We start from the raw sequence: 20228 nt of genomic DNA on the forward strand, positions 1-20228 counted from the left end.
AAAAGTTTTTAAAAACCCTGACTGATCTGACACTGAATCTATATCCTTACTGATGTGGATTTTCCTTCAACTAGATGCATTTGAATATTGCTTTTTACTTCTGCTGTCCTAGTTCTTCATTTTAACAAGCTGGCCTTTTCTGTGGGAGAGGGGCATGGTCAAAATGTGGGAGGCTGTGTGTCTTTATGGGGCCTGTTGTCAAAGATTACATTCAAGATACTATTTCAAGAAGTTTCTCTGCTGTGTACAATATTTACACTCAGATTTTGAATGTGGAACTTTGTGGGACCAAAATTATGTAATTTGTGAGAAGGGGATGCAAATCTGCCTTGATGCTTCCACATATGGCTCTCCAGCACTGTGAGTGTGCCATGGCTATCTCCAATCTCCCTTCGAGCAGAATTTTAATACCTTCTATCTTTAAAATATACTCACAGGAAGATGCTGCACACTGGATGCTTTTTGGATGTCACATTTTCTGATGTTGGCTGCTTTAATAAAGACAAATGATAAAGAGGACAGATGTTCTTCAATGTTCAGTGCAAGTTGTAACAGATGCATGTCAGTTGATACAGAGCTTCCCTGTTTTCTAGCTCTTTATGAGTGCTTAAGCTCTATTGCACTCCTTCCCCCATGTTGGAAATCTCCTTGGGTAGATGGGGAGATAAACACAGAAAAATCTGCAAAAAGCAGGACAAAATGTAGTGCAGAAGCCTTCCTTCCCATTTTTTACTTTCACCAACATCTGACTGATACCTCTAAAATAACCAAAATTCCTCTTTTTATGTGAAACCTCACTGCCAGGAACTAGGTATTAGTTTTGCAACACTGATCTTTCTTGCAAAATATCTTGCGCTCCCTGCTCAAACCTTGAAGTTACCTCCAAAAATACTCTGTCAAATATCTCAGTGTTTCTGGCAGAGCAGAGACTGGTGAAGCAGTCACAGATAGAACAACCTTCACCAAGAGAGCAAAGTCACCTTCTTCCTCAGAAGAAGGAAAATCCAAGCCATTGACAAGAGAAGTTTTGTGACTTTACTGCAACAGTCTGAGAACTTCCTGCTCAGGCAATAGAGAGTATGTACAAAATTCCAGACCAGCGTAACAAAGAGAATGTGCTGTGGAGGGGGCTGCTCTGTTGCAAAATATGCAGATAGAGAAAGGGAGCAAGTCAGCAAGAGGGTGGGGACATCAAAGGAGCAGGATTTGCTGGTGAGTTCCTTCTGTGCAATAACTTTTGCTCTAAAAGGCAGCTGAACACATGGTGCAACATGGGATCTAATGATTAATCCTAATCTAATGATTGTGAGTACTTCCTCATATCAAAATAGAAATTTCATTTTGTTTGGACAAAAATACATTTTGTAGATGGGGTGACATCTGGAGAAAAAATTGTGTGAGTCCTTTTATATCTGTGGGTTCTGCTCCCACCCTCCCTGTACAGGAAATTGTGCCATTGCTGTGGTATGGTCCAGAGGCAACATTTGCAGGAGGAGTAGCCCACTTTTCCCTAATCAGCATGGGTCTCCTCTCAGGTCACCACAGCAAATGAAAAGTTTGGGTGGTGTATAGAAAGTCTGTGGTGGGTGATTTTAGAGTAATCAATGTGTCTTTTGACTTCACTAAACTGTTTGGGGCATTCCATGTCAAAGTAAGGCAGTACTTCACATTACCAATGTGTGCTGGGTCATTTGATGAAGAGTGAGTGGTTTGGGAGTAAGAAGAAGAGTGTCTGGGGCTTGAAAGTTTCTCTGGTGGTTCTTCTTTTGGAAATGATTGCCTTGGTTGCTCTACTGCTACATGGCATCCCTGCTGACTGGGAAGCAAGCCAGTGTTATCCTAGTCCACCAGAAATGTGTAAAGGAAGACACAAAGAACTACACAAAGAGTGATAAGTCTAGCCTCAGTTTCTAGAAAAATTATGGAGGAGGTCCTACTGAATACTACTGAAAAGCATTAGAAGAGTAATGCAATCTTCAACATGGGTTTACAGAGAAAAAAAACCTCTCGAACCAGTTTGATTTCTTTCTAGGATGAGGTCACACCCCAAGATGATAAAAGGAAGGTGGTGCATGCAGTTTTCCTGGCTTTAGTGTGACTTTTGATACTGTCTCTCATAGCATCCTTCTGGACAGTTGTCCAGCTGTGGGAGAGGCAAGTTGATGGTGTGCAGTGTAAAGAGCCGGCTGGACGGCAGGGCTTGAGTGGTTGTAGTGAATTGGGCTGTATCTGGCTGGTGAGTGGTCACTGGTGTGTCCTTGGGGCTTAACACTGGGGCCAGTACTGTTCAATATTTTTATCCATGATCCAGATGCAAGAATTGAATATCCCATTAGCAAGCTTGCTGACAAAAATCAAATGGGGAGGTGCCATTCACTTTCTTGAGGAACAAGAGACCTCAAAGGAGAATTTTGATGAATTGCAGCATTGGGCTATCTCAGGCATGAAATGGAAGTAGTCCAAATGCTATTTTTTGCAGCTGGGAGGGAGTAACACTGAGTACAAGTCTAAACTGGGAGAGGAGTGGCTGAAGAGCAGAGAGGGACCTGGGGGTACAGATTGGCCGCAGGCTCAAGAGGAATGAGCAGTGTGCCCAGGCAGCTGAGAGGGCAAATTGCATGCTGGAGACATCACACATAGAGTGACCAGCAAGTCCAGAGAAGGGATTATCCCATAGTAGTCAGCATTGCTGCAGCCTCACATGGGGTACTGTGAGCACATTGAAGAAGGATGTGAAGGTCCTCAACATGTCCAGAGGAAGGGAATGTAGGGTGAACTTTCTGGTGAAGAGGTGGAAGGCATGTCCCACAAGGAGAAACTGAGTGGGCTTGTCTCCTTCAGAGAAATGGAGGCTGGGATGCATTGCTTTCTGCAGCTTCCTCAGGAGGGAATGTGGAGAGGGAGGTGCTGGACTGTTCTCTCTGAAATCCAGGGGCAGCACAACTGGGAATGGTCCAAAGTCATGCCAGGGGATGATCAGAGTGGACGTTAGGAAGTCCTAATGCCCAAGCATGTCCTAATGCCCAAGGACAAGGAGTAATGGTCTTAAATAAAACCACAAAAAGTTCCACATCAGCATGAGGTAGCACTTCCTGACATTGAAGGTGGCAGAGGACTGGAACAGCTGCCCAGGCAGGTCATAGAGTCTCCCTCTGGAGAGATTCAAACCCACCTAGGTGTGTTCCAGTGTCACCTGTTCTGGGTCATTTGTTCAACGCTATATCTGGAAGGCTATAAATGATACAAGTTTATTGTGGGACACAAGGGGATTGAATTCATAGTTTCTAAACCTACTGTCAGGTTCAGGTGGCACAATCTCAATGAACTGAAAGAATCTTGCAGTTTCTTTTTCTCAGGTGTAGTTGTGAAAAACAGGACTGGCAGTGAAAGGAAGGAAGACAGGCAAATTTTTCACACAGTCTGGTGTGTATTGTCTCCAACAGGTAAAAGTGGGGTAATGGTAATAGTAAGGAATGGAATGCTTGGTCAAGCTGGAATGAGTGGATCAAAATCCATGGAATGCTGTTTGCTGACCTAAAAGCTGGGGTGACCACAGCAGCACTGCTAGGTTCCTGCAGCAAATATACATCATCTTTGCCAGGGGCCTTTCTGCAGCTTAGCCTTGGGAGGGCTTAGAGTGACCTGGCTGGGCCACCTCAGGTGTGTCTGCTGTTCTGAACCTCATGAAGGCATTAGCATCTATGCAAACAAACCTTGTCTCGGAATGGAGGTTGATCTCCACCGTCTGTGCAAACCTTGCAATCTTGTACCACGAAGATGTTCCTGTTTAAGGCAATGTCTTCAGTTCATTACAGGCATTTATCTGGGTCCAAGTGGAAGACACTAGGTGTGTAATTTATGGAGAACATAGTCTCATTTGTGAGGGTTTCTTTGATTTAAATTTAGGATTACAAATGGACTAGCTCTTATTTGACTTGCAGCACCAAACAAGGTTTTCCAGCACTTGCTGATGGGCTAAGGTGACTGTTATTTTTTGGTTTCATTTCGGTTTGCATTACCTTTGCAAATTCCTGGGAATAAGAATAATTTTCAGACCTTCCATCTGTCAAGGCACAGTGACAGAAGGAAAATGGCCCCTGCATAGTCTGGCAATAATCTTCCTCACTATGTGAACTGTTGGGTGGCTGGTGCCTTCCAGAACTCTAGAGGGGACTGATTTGCCTGTGCAGCCTCCTTGTTCTTCTGTTCTGAGGAATATGGAAATAACAGTAAAAACTTAACAGATAAAGTGCATTAGACTTTCCAGGCCTTTCAGCCAATTGGTAATGGAGCAGAATTGGTTCTTTATTTATCTCTTTGGAGTAGGTTTGATTTCAGTCTTAGTATTTATGAAGACAGAACATCAGGTTAATCCCATCAGTGGAGTTTGATAAGAGATACTACTTGAAAGTCCTGTTGTGTTTCAAAGGAAAGTTAGTAAATAAAGTCTTAGCCTCATGCTTCATATAAGGCAAGGGAATAATGTTCCTTTCTACAGAAACAACCAGCACCAATTGCTGTCATGGAGAAAGTTGTTGTGGTAGGGACCTGTCCACCTTGGAGGTGCATCAGAAATGTTGTTTGCTGCTTGGTTTTGTTTGGAAGAGTGGTGTATGGGAAGGGGGTTTGTTGCCAGGTGATAAAAATTAATTACATTCCAAAGTGGTCAAACTTTGAACAAGCCTGGGTGGCTGTGGAGCCTGTTCTGGCTGCCCGGGCCAACATAAAACACTCCTCAGTGCAGCTTGGGTGCTATAGGGACCAGAGCTTCTCCAGAGGCACCAAAGCAGTAGTGACAAGACCCTGGCAACCCTTAACATACCCTTCAACAAGGGCTGCTCCTTGCAGATGATCAGAGGAGGTCATTAATCAACTTAAAAAAAAACTTCGTAAGCAGGCCCCAGAGAAATGACCTAAAGACAAAGGCAAAATGTACCACAGCTTATGCTTTCCTGCCTGTACTTCTCCCTGCACAGTCTAGGCAGAACTGTGCCTGGAGGACTAAGCAGCTGTGCTGACCATGAGCGAGCAGAGCCATGTCAACAGCCTGTTCCTCAACGAGGATGCAGCCAAGCGGCTCCACGCCGACAGCCGGGTGCAGCGCTTCCAGCAGGCTGTGCACAAGCGGGCGGCACGGGCCAAGAAGCGGATGCACAGCATCACTGCTGAGAGTGCTAAAAGCTTCTTCAGGAGAAATGCCTTCGTCCTCTTCACCATTGCTGCAGTCCTACTAGGTATGGAGCTGGTGGCAACACCAGGAACAACTTATAAATATGGGGAAATGTTTGTTTATTTTATGAAGATTTTTATTTTATCATAGCAATTTGACTGAGGAGTTGAAGCTGATGAGTTGGCAGCTCAAAGTGCTGCCTACATCATGAGTACTTTTGTGCAAGATCAAGGGACCCAACAGAAAGTGTGTATGTGGGAGGGAGTCCTTGTTGATCCTTTCTAGTGCAGTATGGAAACACCCTACGATAGAGCTTGATGGTCCAACTCAACCAATCCTTGTACAAATCATCCAGGTTTCTTCAGAGGCATCTTGTGAGTGCAGCTGTAGCACAAGGGCTTTTCAGATTCATCCCAAAGTTTTAGCCTGACAGGACCAGAAATGCTGCAAATGGCCGTGATACAATGCAAACCAAATCTGCTTAGCAGACAGCAGGTTGTCCCTAGCTTTTGATCCAGGCTACATGACTCTAACTGGCTGAACTCAGATTTAAGATGTGGATAGACAAAGAATCTGAATTGTGTAGTCACACTTATTTTAGTCTGTGAGATCATATCTCTCATCACAGCATTTTGTATTCATGAGCTTCCTTGGAATAGACTCCAGAAGAGCAATAGACAGGGAACAAGGAGACCTGTGGTTTCACACAAGACTCCTCTGCACACATAAATATGTCAGAGGGAGAGAGAGCATACCATCAAAACTGGATGATAACCTTTTAGAACATGAGCATTTGTTCCTTGGTAAAGAAGAGGAAATGAGAGTAAATGAGAAGAGAAAAAACACATTGTAGGACTGAAGGACAGACCACTGGATCACACTTCCATTCCCTTCCCTTGCTGATCCACAGGGATTATCCTGGCCTTCTCCCTCCGGCCCTACCAGCTGACCTATCGCCAGATCAAGTATTTCTCCTTCCCTGGTGAGCTGCTGATGCGTATGCTCCAGATGCTGGTTCTTCCTCTCATTGTCTCTAGCTTGATTACAGGTGAGAAGTACTTTCTGCTGCTTTCAGCCAAGACAATGGTCAGCAAAGCTGTTGTTCGGGTACCTCTTCATGACCCAGCTGGAGGTGCTTGGGTTAGCTTGGCTAGTAGTGACGAGCCTGAATCTACAGCCATAGGGAACAGGATGCACACTGAGGTCCCTGCTGGCTCCCTGTAGTAGTGCAGAGAAGCAGAAGAACTTGTGCTTTCTCAGAAGACTGGGGAGAACACAATGCAGTGGTTCCAATGCCGAGCACTAACAAGGATTTAATCCTACGTAACCTCAAATGTCTCCAAGTTTGTTGCCCAAGTAAATTTCAAGTTTTCTCCAATCTAGAGAAGATTAATTTTTGTTAGTCCAAATGGATTGAAGTTGATCACCAGCTGGAGGGCTTGTTTCACCCAGGTCCTCCAGTAAGATATGACAGACAGACAAGTTTTCAGACTGCAGTAGGGACTGCAAGGTGTTCCATCTGCTGAAACATCCCACCATTAGGGACTAAAAGTTCCAATGTTCTAGGAGGGGATTGTTTCCCTTCTGATAGCTTTAAAAGAAAATTGCTACATTCCCAAATGCAGACTAAGATCCACCAGTGCTATGCTTCTTCATGACCACAAGCCACTTTCTTCCATATCAACATCACCCTGGAACTCCAAATTCTGTTCCTTGTAGGCTATGCTTCCTAGAGACCCTAGCTCCCTGTCAAAATCATGCATGAGCCTTGCACCCTTTGAATCTTCCTCAAGCTTTCCCTTTCTCTCTAAGATGATAGGCTTCCTCACATTGTCTCTCTGTGTGACACCCCAGGAATGGCCTCACTGGACAGCAGAGTCTCAGGGAAGATGGGGATGCGGGCTATCATCTACTACATGGTAACCACAATCATAGCTGTCTTCATTGGCATCTTCATGGTGATCATCATACACCCAGGAAAAGGATCTAAGGACAAACTTCACAGAGAAGGCCGAATTGAGCAGGTGCAGACCACAGATGCTTTCATGGACTTGGTGAGGTAGGTAAACAAGATGGTCTCATGTTGAGATGATATCAGTGAGATTACATTCCTCCATGGAGCATCCTTTTGAAGTATCACAGCTTTAAGCATACAGTCTTAGGGAAAGAGGTTAAAGGCTGAGTCTTGGCAAGCCTAGTATTTATTTCTAGCTTAGTCTAGCTAACTGGCTTTGCCACTCTGAGACTGAGTGCTTGGCCTGGAATCCAGCACTTCTCCAGAGGTATTAATATAAGAGGTCATGGTGTGCTCAACAAAACAAGAAATGAAAACTATCAGTGGGCTACCTAGCTTTCAGAAATTCACCCAGCTAAGGCTACTCCAAATATCCATTTTTAATGACAAAAGGAAATCAGGGAAGTGGTTCCAAGACATTGCCTTTTCTTCCTTTGCTGTGACCTTACTCAGTAAATTGCAAAGCTATACCATCTCAAGTGGTATAAAGCTATGTTTTTGAGGTACAGGATAACAGAGAGCTCACATGACAGCTGTAGAGGTGAGGCTGAGAGCAAGGCAGTGTATTCATCATTGTAGTATGGTATTGTTTCAAGGTTGGAGTTGATCATGGTTTTACAATGTACCTATATCCCAGGGCAGTATGTGTGTCATCTCTTTCTACATACCTGAATAACTTTCTGGAGTCTGAAAACATGTAGTGGAAGTCTGACAAGTTGCAAGATCAGCATATTCTCTTCTTCTGTCAGTCAGACAAAAAGGCTTAAGTGGACATTGTGAAAGTTGTGACCTCAGACATTGCTCCAGGACAAAGAAATTGGCCCATGTTTTCTTCCTAGTTCAACAGGACAATAACTCTTTCCTTGTTTTATCTACTGCAGGAATATGTTCCCACCCAACCTGGTAGAAGCCTGCTTCAAACAGGTATGAAATCTCATCTTTGCACCTTGTACCCCTGACCATGGTCCTATCTACTTCTCTGAGGGATGGAATAGCACTTTATTCCCCAGGTCTGACTGCTGCAGGAGGCACTGCAAACGTTAGTCTGTATTATAGCATCCCCCATGCAAGCTTTTCAAACTGTCTGTACATGGGGACTTCAACCTCCCTCCCATCTCACAGAAGCAGGAAGGGTTTGCATGATCTCGGGTTGCAGGCTTGGACTGGCAGTGATATGGAGTAGATTCTCCAAGAATCTGTCTCTTCTGCAGTGCTAGTGCCCTTAGAAGCAGCACAAAAGGTTATCAGAGAAGCCAGAATATCTCAGTCCTAGTGACATGAGATGCTCTAATGGTCTCTTTTGACCTTCTGCTCTATGAACTTTCTGACCTTTCTGGTGAAAGCACTAAACTGGGAACCTTGAGAACAGGCAAAGAATATAAGAGCCTAACATGTGTCCTGATCATCTGAACTGGAGCCTGTGAGTGCATTTGATAATCTGTGTCTTTTCAGTACAAGACTCAGTACAGCACCAGGGTCTTCACCAGAACCATCCTCCACAGCAGCAATGCCACAGCAGGTGTGGCAACCACTCAGATCCCTGTGCCTGAGAATTTCACCAGCATCATGGAGAATGTCACTCATGCCCTGGGAACCATCTCCGAGGTGCTGACCTTTGAAGAAGTCATTCCCATCCCAGGCTCAGCCAATGGGGTGAACGCGCTGGGGCTGGTAGTGTTCTCCATGTGCTTCGGTTTGATGATCGGCAGCATGAAGCAGAAGGGACGGGCCCTGCGGGAGTTCTTTAACTGCCTCAACGAAGCCATCATGAGGCTGGTGGCCATTATCATCTGGTGAGGAGCACGGCCGGTTGGAGCAGGAGGTCTGCAGGTGCAGTTCCATTGACATGATGAGAAGTGGGGTAGCTTTAAGGATTTCATGCACAAGACAGGAAAAGCAGATGGGCACAGCTCTACTTTGGCTCCATCAAGCTGGAGAGAAAAGTCTGGATGGGATATTTGTTCACATTTCATTTCCTGGTTTTTTTTTTTGTTTTAACTTTAGAAATATCAGGTACACCAGTACTTGCTTTTCTTGAGGCTTCTGGAAACATCCTTGGAAGACCAGAGAGCTGGAGTGGAAGATCTCTTAGCCTTACCAACAGGACTAGGGTGTGGGGCTTTCTCACCAAAAGCTTTTCTTCCAGCTGTGTTCCAGGAGTCTGACTTAGCAATGAATCACAGTAACCCTTTGCCCCTTTCCTGCTTTCAAGGTGGCAGCTGTATGCAGTAATGCAATAGCTCTGAGAGCTGAGCTGGGTTGAGAGGATCAGCTCAAAGTTACTGCCTTACAGATCCTTCCCAGACCGTAACTCCTCTGAAGCTCAGCTGCTCATTGCTTTCTGTGTAAGGCTGCTTATGACACATGTTGCAGACAAAGATAGCATTGCTGAGATAAGTCTACTCTAGAAGGCAGCATTTTACCAAATATTGTTATTTTAAGCTTTTTATCCAGTTAGGGCTCAAACTTTTGTCAGGTACTGCAAAATAGGACAGATGCAGCTTTGGTAAAATACATGCAAATGTCTGACAGGGAAGAAATCTGTCAGCCTGACACCCTCTCCCATTTTAGATCACTCCAGCTTCCTTTCCTTGGTCTTATAAGTCACAGTCTTGTATCTCAAAGCAAAGTCCTGAGCACAGCAAGACAGGCCTTACAGAAAAAGGGACAAAGGGGAAGAATATCCCTGAGCTCATAGGAGATGTTGGGAAGCCCCACGTCCTCAGGATCTTTTACTCCATGTCTGAACCAGAATTTGGGGCTTTGCTTTCCAAAGAACAGGTAAGACTTGCCTGGGGGCACAGAAGTGAGAGCATGAGCACAGTGGAACAAGTAGACATGCACACTACTCCAGAGACCTTCAACACCCCTCCTTAAACCTCCCTTTAGATGAAGGAAGGCAGGGTGTTTATGTATAGAACATTGGTTACGCTTGGGACAGTGCCTGTGCATGCCTTCCGGTAGCTACAGTCTGCAGACCATCTCCCAGGAGCTTGTTTTTCCTGGGGAGATCTGATCACTGGCTGCAGCCAAGGATGTGTTCTAACAGGAACGTCAGAGGAAATGAAATATTTATTAAATCCTTTCCTGAAACTTTTCCAAACCTCCTGGGCTAAGCTGGAGTTTGGCATGTGGAACTCTGAGCCTTGTGCATGAGGTGCATGTGAGCTCTTGAGCTGCTGAGTCCCAACCCTGAGAGAAGTGGCCATGGAGCTGGAATTTTCTTTGGTCTGACTATTATATTAGTGCCCATGATTTTCTCCATATCTGACCTATGTCTTCTTTTCTGTGGAACCTCAGTGCTGCTTGTCAGCTGCATTGTTATGGACAGGGGAAAATAGACACGAGTAATGGAAAAGACAGCGGGATACCTCAAAACGGGGTTTTATATGAGCCATGGCTGTTTTTACAGGTGTTGGTGTGTCCAGTCCTTGTTACACCAGATCTGGAATCCCTAGATGTTCATATTCCCTAAATGTGAGCATCTGAAGACAGCAAGGCTGATATCCCAGAGCCTATAGGATACTCTTGCTTTTACTCCCTGATTCCCTGTTTCCCCTGTACATTCCTGTGCCTCTCAGGAAAAAAAAAAAAAACAGTCAGCCCAAGCTCTGTTAGAAGAGGAAGGGTGTTTGAAGGTTTCTGTACCTAACCTTCCTTATCAATTCTCAAAAGAGTGTTGTAGAAATGTAGAAAACCCAAAAGGAGGAGGAAACCACCACTGCCCGTGCTGTGTGCAAAACAGAGTGCTGAGGTCTCCAGGCATGCTGGAATCAAGAGCTGATTTTTGACCATGGGATAAACAAGTCCCAGCTCTCTCCAGGTTTCTAGAAAAGAAACCAGCAGTGTAATCCTGTGATTAGGCTCAGTGAGCACTTACGGTATGCTGGTTTATTAGGGATTTATCCAGACAGCATATGTTAAATCTGGTGTGAAAGTGTAGGAGCCAGTCCTGACCATCGGCCTTGTGTTTCTGTCACAGGTATGCTCCAGTTGGAATAATGTTTTTAATTGCGGGCAAAATCCTGGAGATGGATGACTTAGCAGTGATGGGAGGCCAGCTGGGGATGTACACACTCACTGTCATCGTTGGACTCCTCATTCATGCCCTTTGCATCCTGCCTCTGCTCTACTTCATTGTTACTCACCGAAACCCCTGGGTGTTCATTGCAGGGCTCCTGCAGGCTCTCATCACAGCCCTGGGCACGTCCTCCAGGTATGATGGCTGTGTAGGAGTGGAGTCTGGGCTGATACTATGTAGATACTACATCTCAGCACTCCATTGCTCTCAGTGCAGCACTCTGGTCTCACAATTCCTAGCACTAGCAGCTTTTTGCAGTGAACCAGCCAAACTCATTTGGGAGGGGGAAGGTTCCCACTGCCCTGCTCAGGAGCCCCACTCACATGACCAGCTCTGACCATCAGTGAATGGCCCATATTCCTCCTGACCAAACATGAGGGTGACTTTGCTTACCACTGAAATGCTGACCTCAGGACAAATATCCTGCTGAATCACAGCATTATTCCACGTGCACATACCTCTCACACACATGTACTTGCAGATATTTTCACGTGCGCCTCTCCCAGGCACACAGACTGTATGCAGCTGTCATTAATCTTCCCAGAGACCTGGGCAAAGGCATCAACACCAGTATGTTCAGTGACTCACACTGCCATGTTGCACAGCCAAAGCAAGGGATGGTAGGTAACCGTTGCTTCATTAAGTGCTATTTTTCTTGTTATATTGGTGTCCTGGCAAGCACATAGTAGGCTCTTCCACATACATTCTCATACCAAAACACACAGCATTTTTTCTGCTCATGTTCTATTTCAGAAACAGTTCTTTGCTTTCTCTGCAATATATATTCTCAAACATGTATCACTCTTGTGTTATGGACTGAGAGGGATGAGAAAGGGCTCAAGTTTTTTTTTAATAGCAGAAAAAGGAGTTCTGGTCTTGACATTCTACCCCATGTACCCTGAATCCTCCTTTTGGTGTTATACCAGCATCATCAGCCTCAGGGTTATACAGCCCTTGTCCCAACCCCCTGAGAAAAGCCATGTCAGAATGTGTAACTGCAGCATGCATCATATTTGAGGAAGCCTTGCTTCTGTTCTTTCCTCTAGCAGCTTCTGGCCTCTGGCCCACATGGAAGGGCGAAAAAGCGGGTGGGTAAAGTCATAAACCAGGCAGAGGCTTAGTCCTTCTTCCAAAGTTGGCATCCATGCAATTCATGTGGTTTTGTAAATTCCTTTCAGCTCAGCAACTCTGCCCATAACCTTCAGGTGCCTGGAAGAAAACAATGGTGTGGACAGGCGCATCACAAGATTTGTGCTGCCTGTGGGAGCCACAATTAACATGGACGGCACTGCTCTGTACGAGGCCCTTGCAGCCATCTTCATTGCACAAGTCAACAACTATGAACTTGACTTTGGGCAAATCATCACAATAAGGTGACTTTTGAGAGAGTTTTGGGACTACAGAAAGGGTTTCAGTTTTGTTCGCTTATCTGAGGTGTGATCAGATTCCTCTTTTGTTCAGAAGAGATAGTAAGGAAAAAAAAGTATGGGAAAGAAGGGTTGTACTACAGATCCAGGTGTCAAAGCACATGTGGACACCATGTCTTTGAGGCTTCACTTGAGCCCTTGTCACATGTCCAGGTCTTAGGAAAAGCTGTGGTGTGCAGTCTTTTATGAGGGGGTGTCTGGCAGGGGCAGCCTTGCATTGTGTTGATGTCCCATGTGTCACTATCCTTCTTGGTGACCAGGGCAGAAAGGCTGCCAAGACAATGATGAGTTTGAGCTAGTTCCTGACATTTCTGCAAATGCGACCAGTTTTTTTCTTTCCTTTGCTGATAGCTCTGCTTTCCCATTCTCTCCAGCATCACTGCCACGGCAGCCAGCATTGGAGCTGCAGGTATTCCCCAGGCAGGACTGGTGACAATGGTTATAGTGCTGACATCAGTGGGGCTGCCTACTGAAGACATTACACTGATCATCGCTGTGGACTGGTTTCTGTAAGTTCCTTGCCCAGCAGGCATTCACTTCTGTGCATTCCTGCCAGTGCTTACAGACATCATCTGTACTCCTAATGTCTCTGCTAAAAGCAAGCTCACTAACTTGAACCATTAAGGTTAAAACACACCTGTATCCCTGAGACCTTTGCACAGTAGCCCTCTCTGCCCATGCTGGAGTCTTTGCCATATGCTTCCGTGACTCAAGGCATAGGAGGTCACTTGCTGATCAGCCTGGTGACCAAACAGAATGTCCTCAATTTGTTTTATTTAAAATGCATCCAGAAATTATTTGCAGAGTCATAGGGAAAAGCTGTGCCAATAACAAGCAAATCCACACTACAGAATTATAGTTCTGGGTTACCAAACACTGAAAGAGGGATGAGACTGGGCTGTACAAAGTTGAAGAGTGTTTACATGGGTGCAGCTAGTCAGCCACACTGTTACATTTCCATTTTCTTTCCCTTTTAAATAAAATCACTTGGGACAAGTGATTTTATAGTAGTGCTCTTAGGAACCATATTGAAGAATGCATTTGTGCACAGTCCCACCTCTCTGTCTTCTCAAACACCAAAATGCTGACAGATGGATACAGTCAGTGTTCTCCTCTGTTCTTCTCTATCTTGTATAGCTTTATAGCCAAAGCAGCCAAACTCTGCTCCCAGCCATGGCTGACCAGTTGGAAACAATTTTGCAGAACACCTTCACTTCTTCTGTGGATTGTACATAAGAACAGACTTGGCTGGGAAGAGCCCTGCCTCCTAATAAACCGGGTTATTTCTTGTGCTTACTCAGAGCAGATTATTTCAATCAGGCTCCGCTGTTACTACTGAAGGATCTGATGGGATGCTGGACTGGGGACAGCTTCAGCAGCTCTGACATACTGTTGTGGTTGTGGAGAATATCTCATTGGAAAAGGTCTTTTAGATGTGCTGTTTTGCACAAAGAATCTGGTGCTTTGTCTTACCATCTTACCACATGCTGTCCATGCTGAGGAAATCTGTGTCCACAACAGTGTTGTCATAGGATTGCACCAGAATTTCAGCACTTTTTGTAAAACAAAATGCAACTTAAGTGAAACAGATGTGTTGAGGCCATCTGAGTCTGCAGCAAGGCTTTTGGAAAGGACAGAGTCCATGTATAAACGCAGCAACCTTCATCTTAATTTGTGTCAAATCCAAAACTTTTCAGTAATATATTGGGAATGCAATAAAACAGGAATGAATGTGAAGCTTGAGCTCAAGAATGTCAATCAAGGAAGGCTCTCTGGGAGTAATTTTCCTGTCAGTGTTGAAGTACCCATTATTAGAATGACTTAAAAAGTAGAAAAAGTTTCACTGAAGATGTTTCTTGAAATAATCTTCATGCCTTTAGCTGCTACTATGAACTCTATTTTGTTTCTCTCTCTGATTTTTCAGTGACCGCCTTAGAACAACTACAAACGTCCTGGGAGATTCTCTGGGGGCTGGCATTGTGGAGCATCTCTCCCGGCATGAGCTGGATGCGCAAGACTGCGAACTTGGTAATTCTGGGATACCGGAGAAAGAACAGCTCTCCCACCTGGTTTGCCCACAGAATGACACCCACAGGCACTCCAGGCGGGAGACAGCAGTGTGAAATCGGGCAGCAGAGTGCAGATTAATGTAAAAAGCGAAACAGAAGTCCAGAGTGGAGGACAGAGAAAGATCCATTGTGCAAGATACTCACTTTTCTATCACCTCTGCCACACACAGTCTTCCCTAATCCTGTTGCTCTCTTATTTCTCTCTGACTGGCATTAAAGAGCAGAAAATTAAAGTGCAAAGAAAGCCTGATTTAGTCATTCTTACGAGGCCAAATAGTTAGACCTGAGTAAGGAAGACCTAGTGAAGGAGCTGGATTAGGAGCTCCTTTATTTCTGAACAAGGTAACCAGGTGAGTTGGGAATACCACCATCTGTGGACTGCCACCAAAATGTTGCTGTAATTCTGTCCTGCAAGATACAGCTGCAAAGTCTTCACTTGGTTAGTACCTTCACCCAAACAAGCTTTTAGCATTTATCTCCTTGCTCACAGTCCTGGTGTTTGCACAGATATGCACTTGATGCTTCCTGAGAACTCCACTGGCAACCTGTTTGGTTGCAGATACTAGTCACCCACTTCCTGAAGGAATGTGGGATCATACGGCAGGAAGAGCTGGCTGGTAGCACCAATAGGGATCAATAGGCTTCTCATTAGTGGAAGATTCTAAAGGATTGTGAAAGAAGCAAACAGTTGCAAAATTTATTATATCCATTATTCAGTCTTGAAACAGCTCTCCCCTCTACCAAGCTCTGCCAAAACCCAGTTAACTTAATTTCTCTTTAGCAAGCTCTTCTCATACTGCTGAAACCAGGAGGGGAAACACAAAGTTTAAAAACAATTTGTCCATCTGAGCAGCTGGGTGGTACATCCATGCCAGGAACGACTCCCTTCTATGCAAGATTTGCTCAGAAAACAGTTTTACTCCTCATCACAGGATTCCTAAGGAAATGATTCCTGTGCTCATCTCTGCTTATTTTCAGAAGTGACTTCCCCTCAGTCACATTGCTCTAGAATGTGCTTTCTAACACCTCTGTCTTTCTACAGATCCTTATCTTGTATAGGCAGAGACAAATCACTTAGCACTTGCACAGGTTTGCCAGCTCCCAGACTTAAAAATTCAGGATATACTTTTTGATTCCTACCAAATGGAATTCAGCTTCTGTTTAACACACTTGGACATAAGCCCAAATTACATCCATAACATCTCAGAGTCTAAAGATATAAGTAGGGACCTGCTTCATCCATGCTCTCTGCCCCTTCCCTGGCATGGCCAGGAATACAGCTGGTATCTCTCACACCAGTGAAGAGGACCACTAGGACTTGTTCCATAACATCCAGGTCCATGAACATCCAGAAAAATGAATGTCTATAACTTAACCAGGAAGATGTTAAGGATCCACAGTGTTGGGGCTGCAGCATTATAGCTGTCCTGCTTTTAACAATGGCTAAGGGCAGGAATAGCAGTGAGCAGCCTCCTGACCCATCCAGGTACTGTCTAAACTGGCTGGTTTCACTTAAGATCTGCTCATTATTCCCAACCCACTATGTCACGTACACCCCTCTACCCTGGCTTTACACATTGATGTTTTTCATACCTAGCCATAACCATACACTCAGAGGTGCACATTGTCGAAGGAAGACCTCAGAGGAATTGCTGGAGTCAAGTTTGCCAATCACAACTGCACACGTACCCATGATACCATCACCAGCACTAACAAAGCTTCCTCAAACACATTTCTTGAGATGTACAATGCCAGATCATGAGGCTCTTTTTCATTGTTCAGAAACTGCAGGGTTATATGTTGGTGCTGCTACATTCCACATCTTATAGGCAGAGTATTCTATTTTTATGGGCTGGACAATTATCTGGAACCTGAGATAAATGCACAAATGCATCTCTTTAGTGTAAGACTGGTAGCAGAACAGGATAAGTAGAAGTGTGTGGTAGCTCTGTTTAGCAGGGCCTAGCTCCAGACTGTAAGGCAGCAAGTTGTTTGCCTACTGTGGAAGGCAGGTTGCTTATTTTGACAAGAGATCTACTCTAGCAGGAGGCAAGTGAGATGGAAAACAAATTATTATCCTTCTCTTTGTAGCACTTTTAAAAATCTGGTTTGAATACTTTTATAATATCTGCTCTTCTCCTTTCTAGACTAAACAGATCCCGTATATATCACAGGTAATAATAATTCATGTTCCTCTCCTCTGGACGTTCTCCTTGCTGTTCCACATCTTTCTTGAAGTGGAATGACTAAAATTTGACACAACAATCCAGCTAAAGATTTATTATTACTGAGCCCTGAGGAAAGAATATTTCCTGTACATTAAGATTTAGACCTTGGACTCATGTTACCATGGTTGTTAGCAGGCTATGCATCGGCTGATCAGGATAACTGCCCCTGATGCATACATACAACAAACTCAAGTCTGTTCATCTTATCCTAACTCTTGGCAAGGTTAGACTCTTACTTTGATGAGATGGCTCTATCTGAGGACTGGATCTTAATCAAAGAGTTTTCAGATACACTGCATCAGCTTGTATCTATAGTGAGCTAAGATAGCCCTAGCTTATCAATAACACTGCTCAGCTGACGAGTCTAAACCTTCATAAAGAACAGACCTGCTTATAAAACCCAATGAAGTGCTTTGTTTTTTAACAACAGCATGATAGCATTGACCCTAGTCCAGTGGTAATGTATGATAATTCCCACATAATTTGAAACAGGACTGCTGCCTAACAAGCAATTTCCCAGTTTGTGTTTGTGCAGTTGATTATTACTACTAAAGTAATTTCAAGTTGTCCATATTGAACTGCTTCTTGGTTTTCTTTTTTTTTTTTCAGACTACTTGTCCAATTTTTCAAGAAAACATTGAATTCTAATAATGAAGTGACTTCCTGTATAAAAAGGGCAAACTGAAGGATGAATCAGAAGATTGTTGGATTGGATTCTAGCTCAAATGGGAATGAATTCTGGGAAGTCCTATGGCTTGGATTACACAGACTAGATGGTCATAAGGGTCCCTTCTGGCTTTATAATATATGCACGTGCTTTCTGGCTTAGAGATATCACAAAGGGTCTTTCCAACCCAATCATTTCTAAAAGCTATCTGAAAGGATTCTAATGATACTTTATTAAAACTCAGCAGGAGTCTAACCTATTTTCAGTTCCTGTTAGCATATATGTACACATATCACAAAAGGGACTCTCCATACCACATTGCATCCACATGTTTACAGATGTTCCCACAAAGCGGTATGCACCAAGCCTTGCCATTTGTGATTTCCTGCTTTCCACACAAGATTAACAGAGCACAAACAAGTAGATGCCTCATTTTCCAACAATACAAACCAGTATTCCTTTGGGAATTTCAGAAATCAGTTTATAGCTTTTAGCTTTGGTGTTTACCCATGCTGTGAACGAGATTATGATTGGAATTATCTGTTTACAGTACCTGAACATAAAAATATTGTCAGAAATTTGCATATACTTACATATATATCTATACATATATGTGAAAGAGGTGCATGTGTGCAAGCATATGTATACATAGAGTCAAATTTTTGGTTACTAATCCAAGAAGGAAAGCCAATATTACAGTCTCACTATGTGTAAAGCTGCATATTTAATTTGGTGCCCACCTGGATTTATTAATTTAACCCCGTACTTTAAAAAAAACCCTGAGGCTGTTCTACTTCATTCCAGAAATTAGTCTTTCAAAGCCAGATTTTCCAGAAAGGAGCTCAATGCATGCCAATTTAGACTTGTACCTTCTGGTGATGAAATGAGAACTGCTCAATGTATAGAAAAAACTCTCCACTGTGTCCTTGTCTGTGCGCATCCCAAAGACCTTCATATGCGCTGCATCAGTCTTGGCAAAGGCCAAGCTTTCAGAGCTCAGTCAAGAATACTAAAGTATTTGTACTTCTTCCAAATCCAGTGCTGACCTTGTACTAACTCAGCCTTCAAAACTGGATAATTGAAAGGTTTTTTATAATTTTATCCACTGTCTTTTAAAATTACCAGATATTTGTGAGCTTATGCAGTCTTTACTGCAGTCCTGCTGCTTCCACTTGCAGAAACTTTCCAAGTTTCTCCTATTGCAAACAGATTTCTTCCTAATGGTTACAGATGGGATGAAACAGAGAGCTATCTCAATGCTAAATTCACAAGTAGCTCTTGGATAAGGACATACCTCTTCAATACTAATTTGAAGACAGAAAATCCAGGAAGAATACGGATTTTCAGTTAGGCCACATGTCACTTTATGTATGTTGCACATTGTTCCAGGAGTTAGAGCTGCCCATGAAAACTGACCTGAAATTGTGTCTTTCTGCTCTGCCCAAAGAAGAACTGGAAATCAGTACTGTACAGTGTGTTCATGGCATTCGTGCAATTTGACTCTGTTAATTCCTGAGGGCTTTTTCTTCATGCTGTTATTTTCAGTCTTAATACAGATAGTTTCCATATTTGAAAAATAAAGGGAATTTTTTCCACAATACTTTTCCATGATGTTTTTTTTCCTATTATTTTTCCTCAGTACTGTGACCTTTCAAAGTCAGAGAAATTACTTTTTGCATGATGTATTATACTTTCTTATCTCCATGTGCCTACCTCATGGGTCAAATACCAATCTCAGATTTTGACAAGGCCTTTCCCTAAAGCTTCTTCTTTGATGTCATCTTTGGCATATGTCCATAAACTGACAAAGCTACATGAGGGTTGCTTCATCTGCACCAGACAGCACATGGGCACATACTTCCATCTGGAAAATCCACCTCCAAAAAAGGTTATGTGGAAGAGGTCTCAGAGGGTTAAACAATAATGGGTTTACATTACTTGCTAAAATGTTGCATTAATGGCATCTGCAGAAAGTGGAAGCTGTTTGTTCTCCTCGTGATATCCCGTTTTCTTGTCTTCTGTTCCCTAAGGGACAGTAATCAAGCTGAATAACAGGGATGCTGGGGAAAAGGCATCCCCAGTCCCACAGCAACCAAGAAAGGCAACAGCACACCCAGAAGTCAGGCCATAAGACAACAGCAAGTTATGAGCAGGCCTGAGGTGTGGGTCTCAAGGGAGGTTGCAGGGCCATTAAGGCCTAATAGTCCTCTTGGGGTACATCTGCAATCTAGCCCACCCCTCCTGCCCCCCAGCCATGCAGACTCCTGCGGGGTAGCAACAGCTTGGCTGAGGGGTCTCTGAAGATCCCCAGTCCAAACCCCTCCGCTCAGAGCAGAAGCAACTTATGCAGGCTGCTCAGGACTTTGTCTGATTGGATTTTGAACATCTCCAAGGATGCACGTTCCACACACTGTTCCAGCACTCAATCACCTCCATTGTGAAAATGGTTTTCTTTGCTTAAATAGAATTTCTTGTCTTTCAATGTGTGCCCATTGCCTATTGTCTTTTCACCAAATACCACTGAGACAAGTCTCAAGGCTCCTTTGGAATCTTTAAATTTAATTTAATCTTT

At 43.9% G+C, this 20228-nt stretch overlaps 1 protein-coding gene across 4 annotated transcripts in view; it reads left to right on the forward strand.

Annotated features, from left to right (window-relative positions):
• LOC311162533 (excitatory amino acid transporter 4-like) overlaps nt 1–19254 on the forward strand; it is a 38936-nt gene extending 19682 nt beyond the window's left edge. For 3 of the 4 annotated variants that reach the window (XM_084220929.1, XM_084220928.1, XM_084220930.1), the window contains 10 exons: nt 4977–5234; nt 6081–6218; nt 7025–7229; nt 8066–8108; nt 8637–8977; nt 11167–11400; nt 12444–12638; nt 13067–13201; nt 14617–14720; nt 17599–19254. In XM_084220929.1, coding sequence (XP_084077055.1) covers nt 5021–5234; nt 6081–6218; nt 7025–7229; nt 8066–8108; nt 8637–8977; nt 11167–11400; nt 12444–12638; nt 13067–13201; nt 14617–14720; nt 17599–17630 — 1641 coding nt within the window. In that variant the 5' untranslated portion in view covers nt 4977–5020 and the 3' untranslated portion in view covers nt 17631–19254. Of the gene's footprint in view, nt 1–4976; nt 5235–6080; nt 6219–7024; nt 7230–8065; nt 8109–8636; nt 8978–11166; nt 11401–12443; nt 12639–13066; nt 13202–14616; nt 14721–16908; nt 16936–17598 lie in introns of all 4 variants that reach the window. The other variant, XM_084220931.1, reaches the window with a different exon arrangement.
• Nucleotides 19255–20228: the final 974 nt, after the last annotated feature.

The sequence above is a fragment of the Fringilla coelebs genome, assembly GCF_963513975.1.
Source record: "Fringilla coelebs genome assembly, chromosome: 24".
Lineage (NCBI taxonomy): Eukaryota > Metazoa > Chordata > Aves > Passeriformes > Fringillidae > Fringilla > Fringilla coelebs.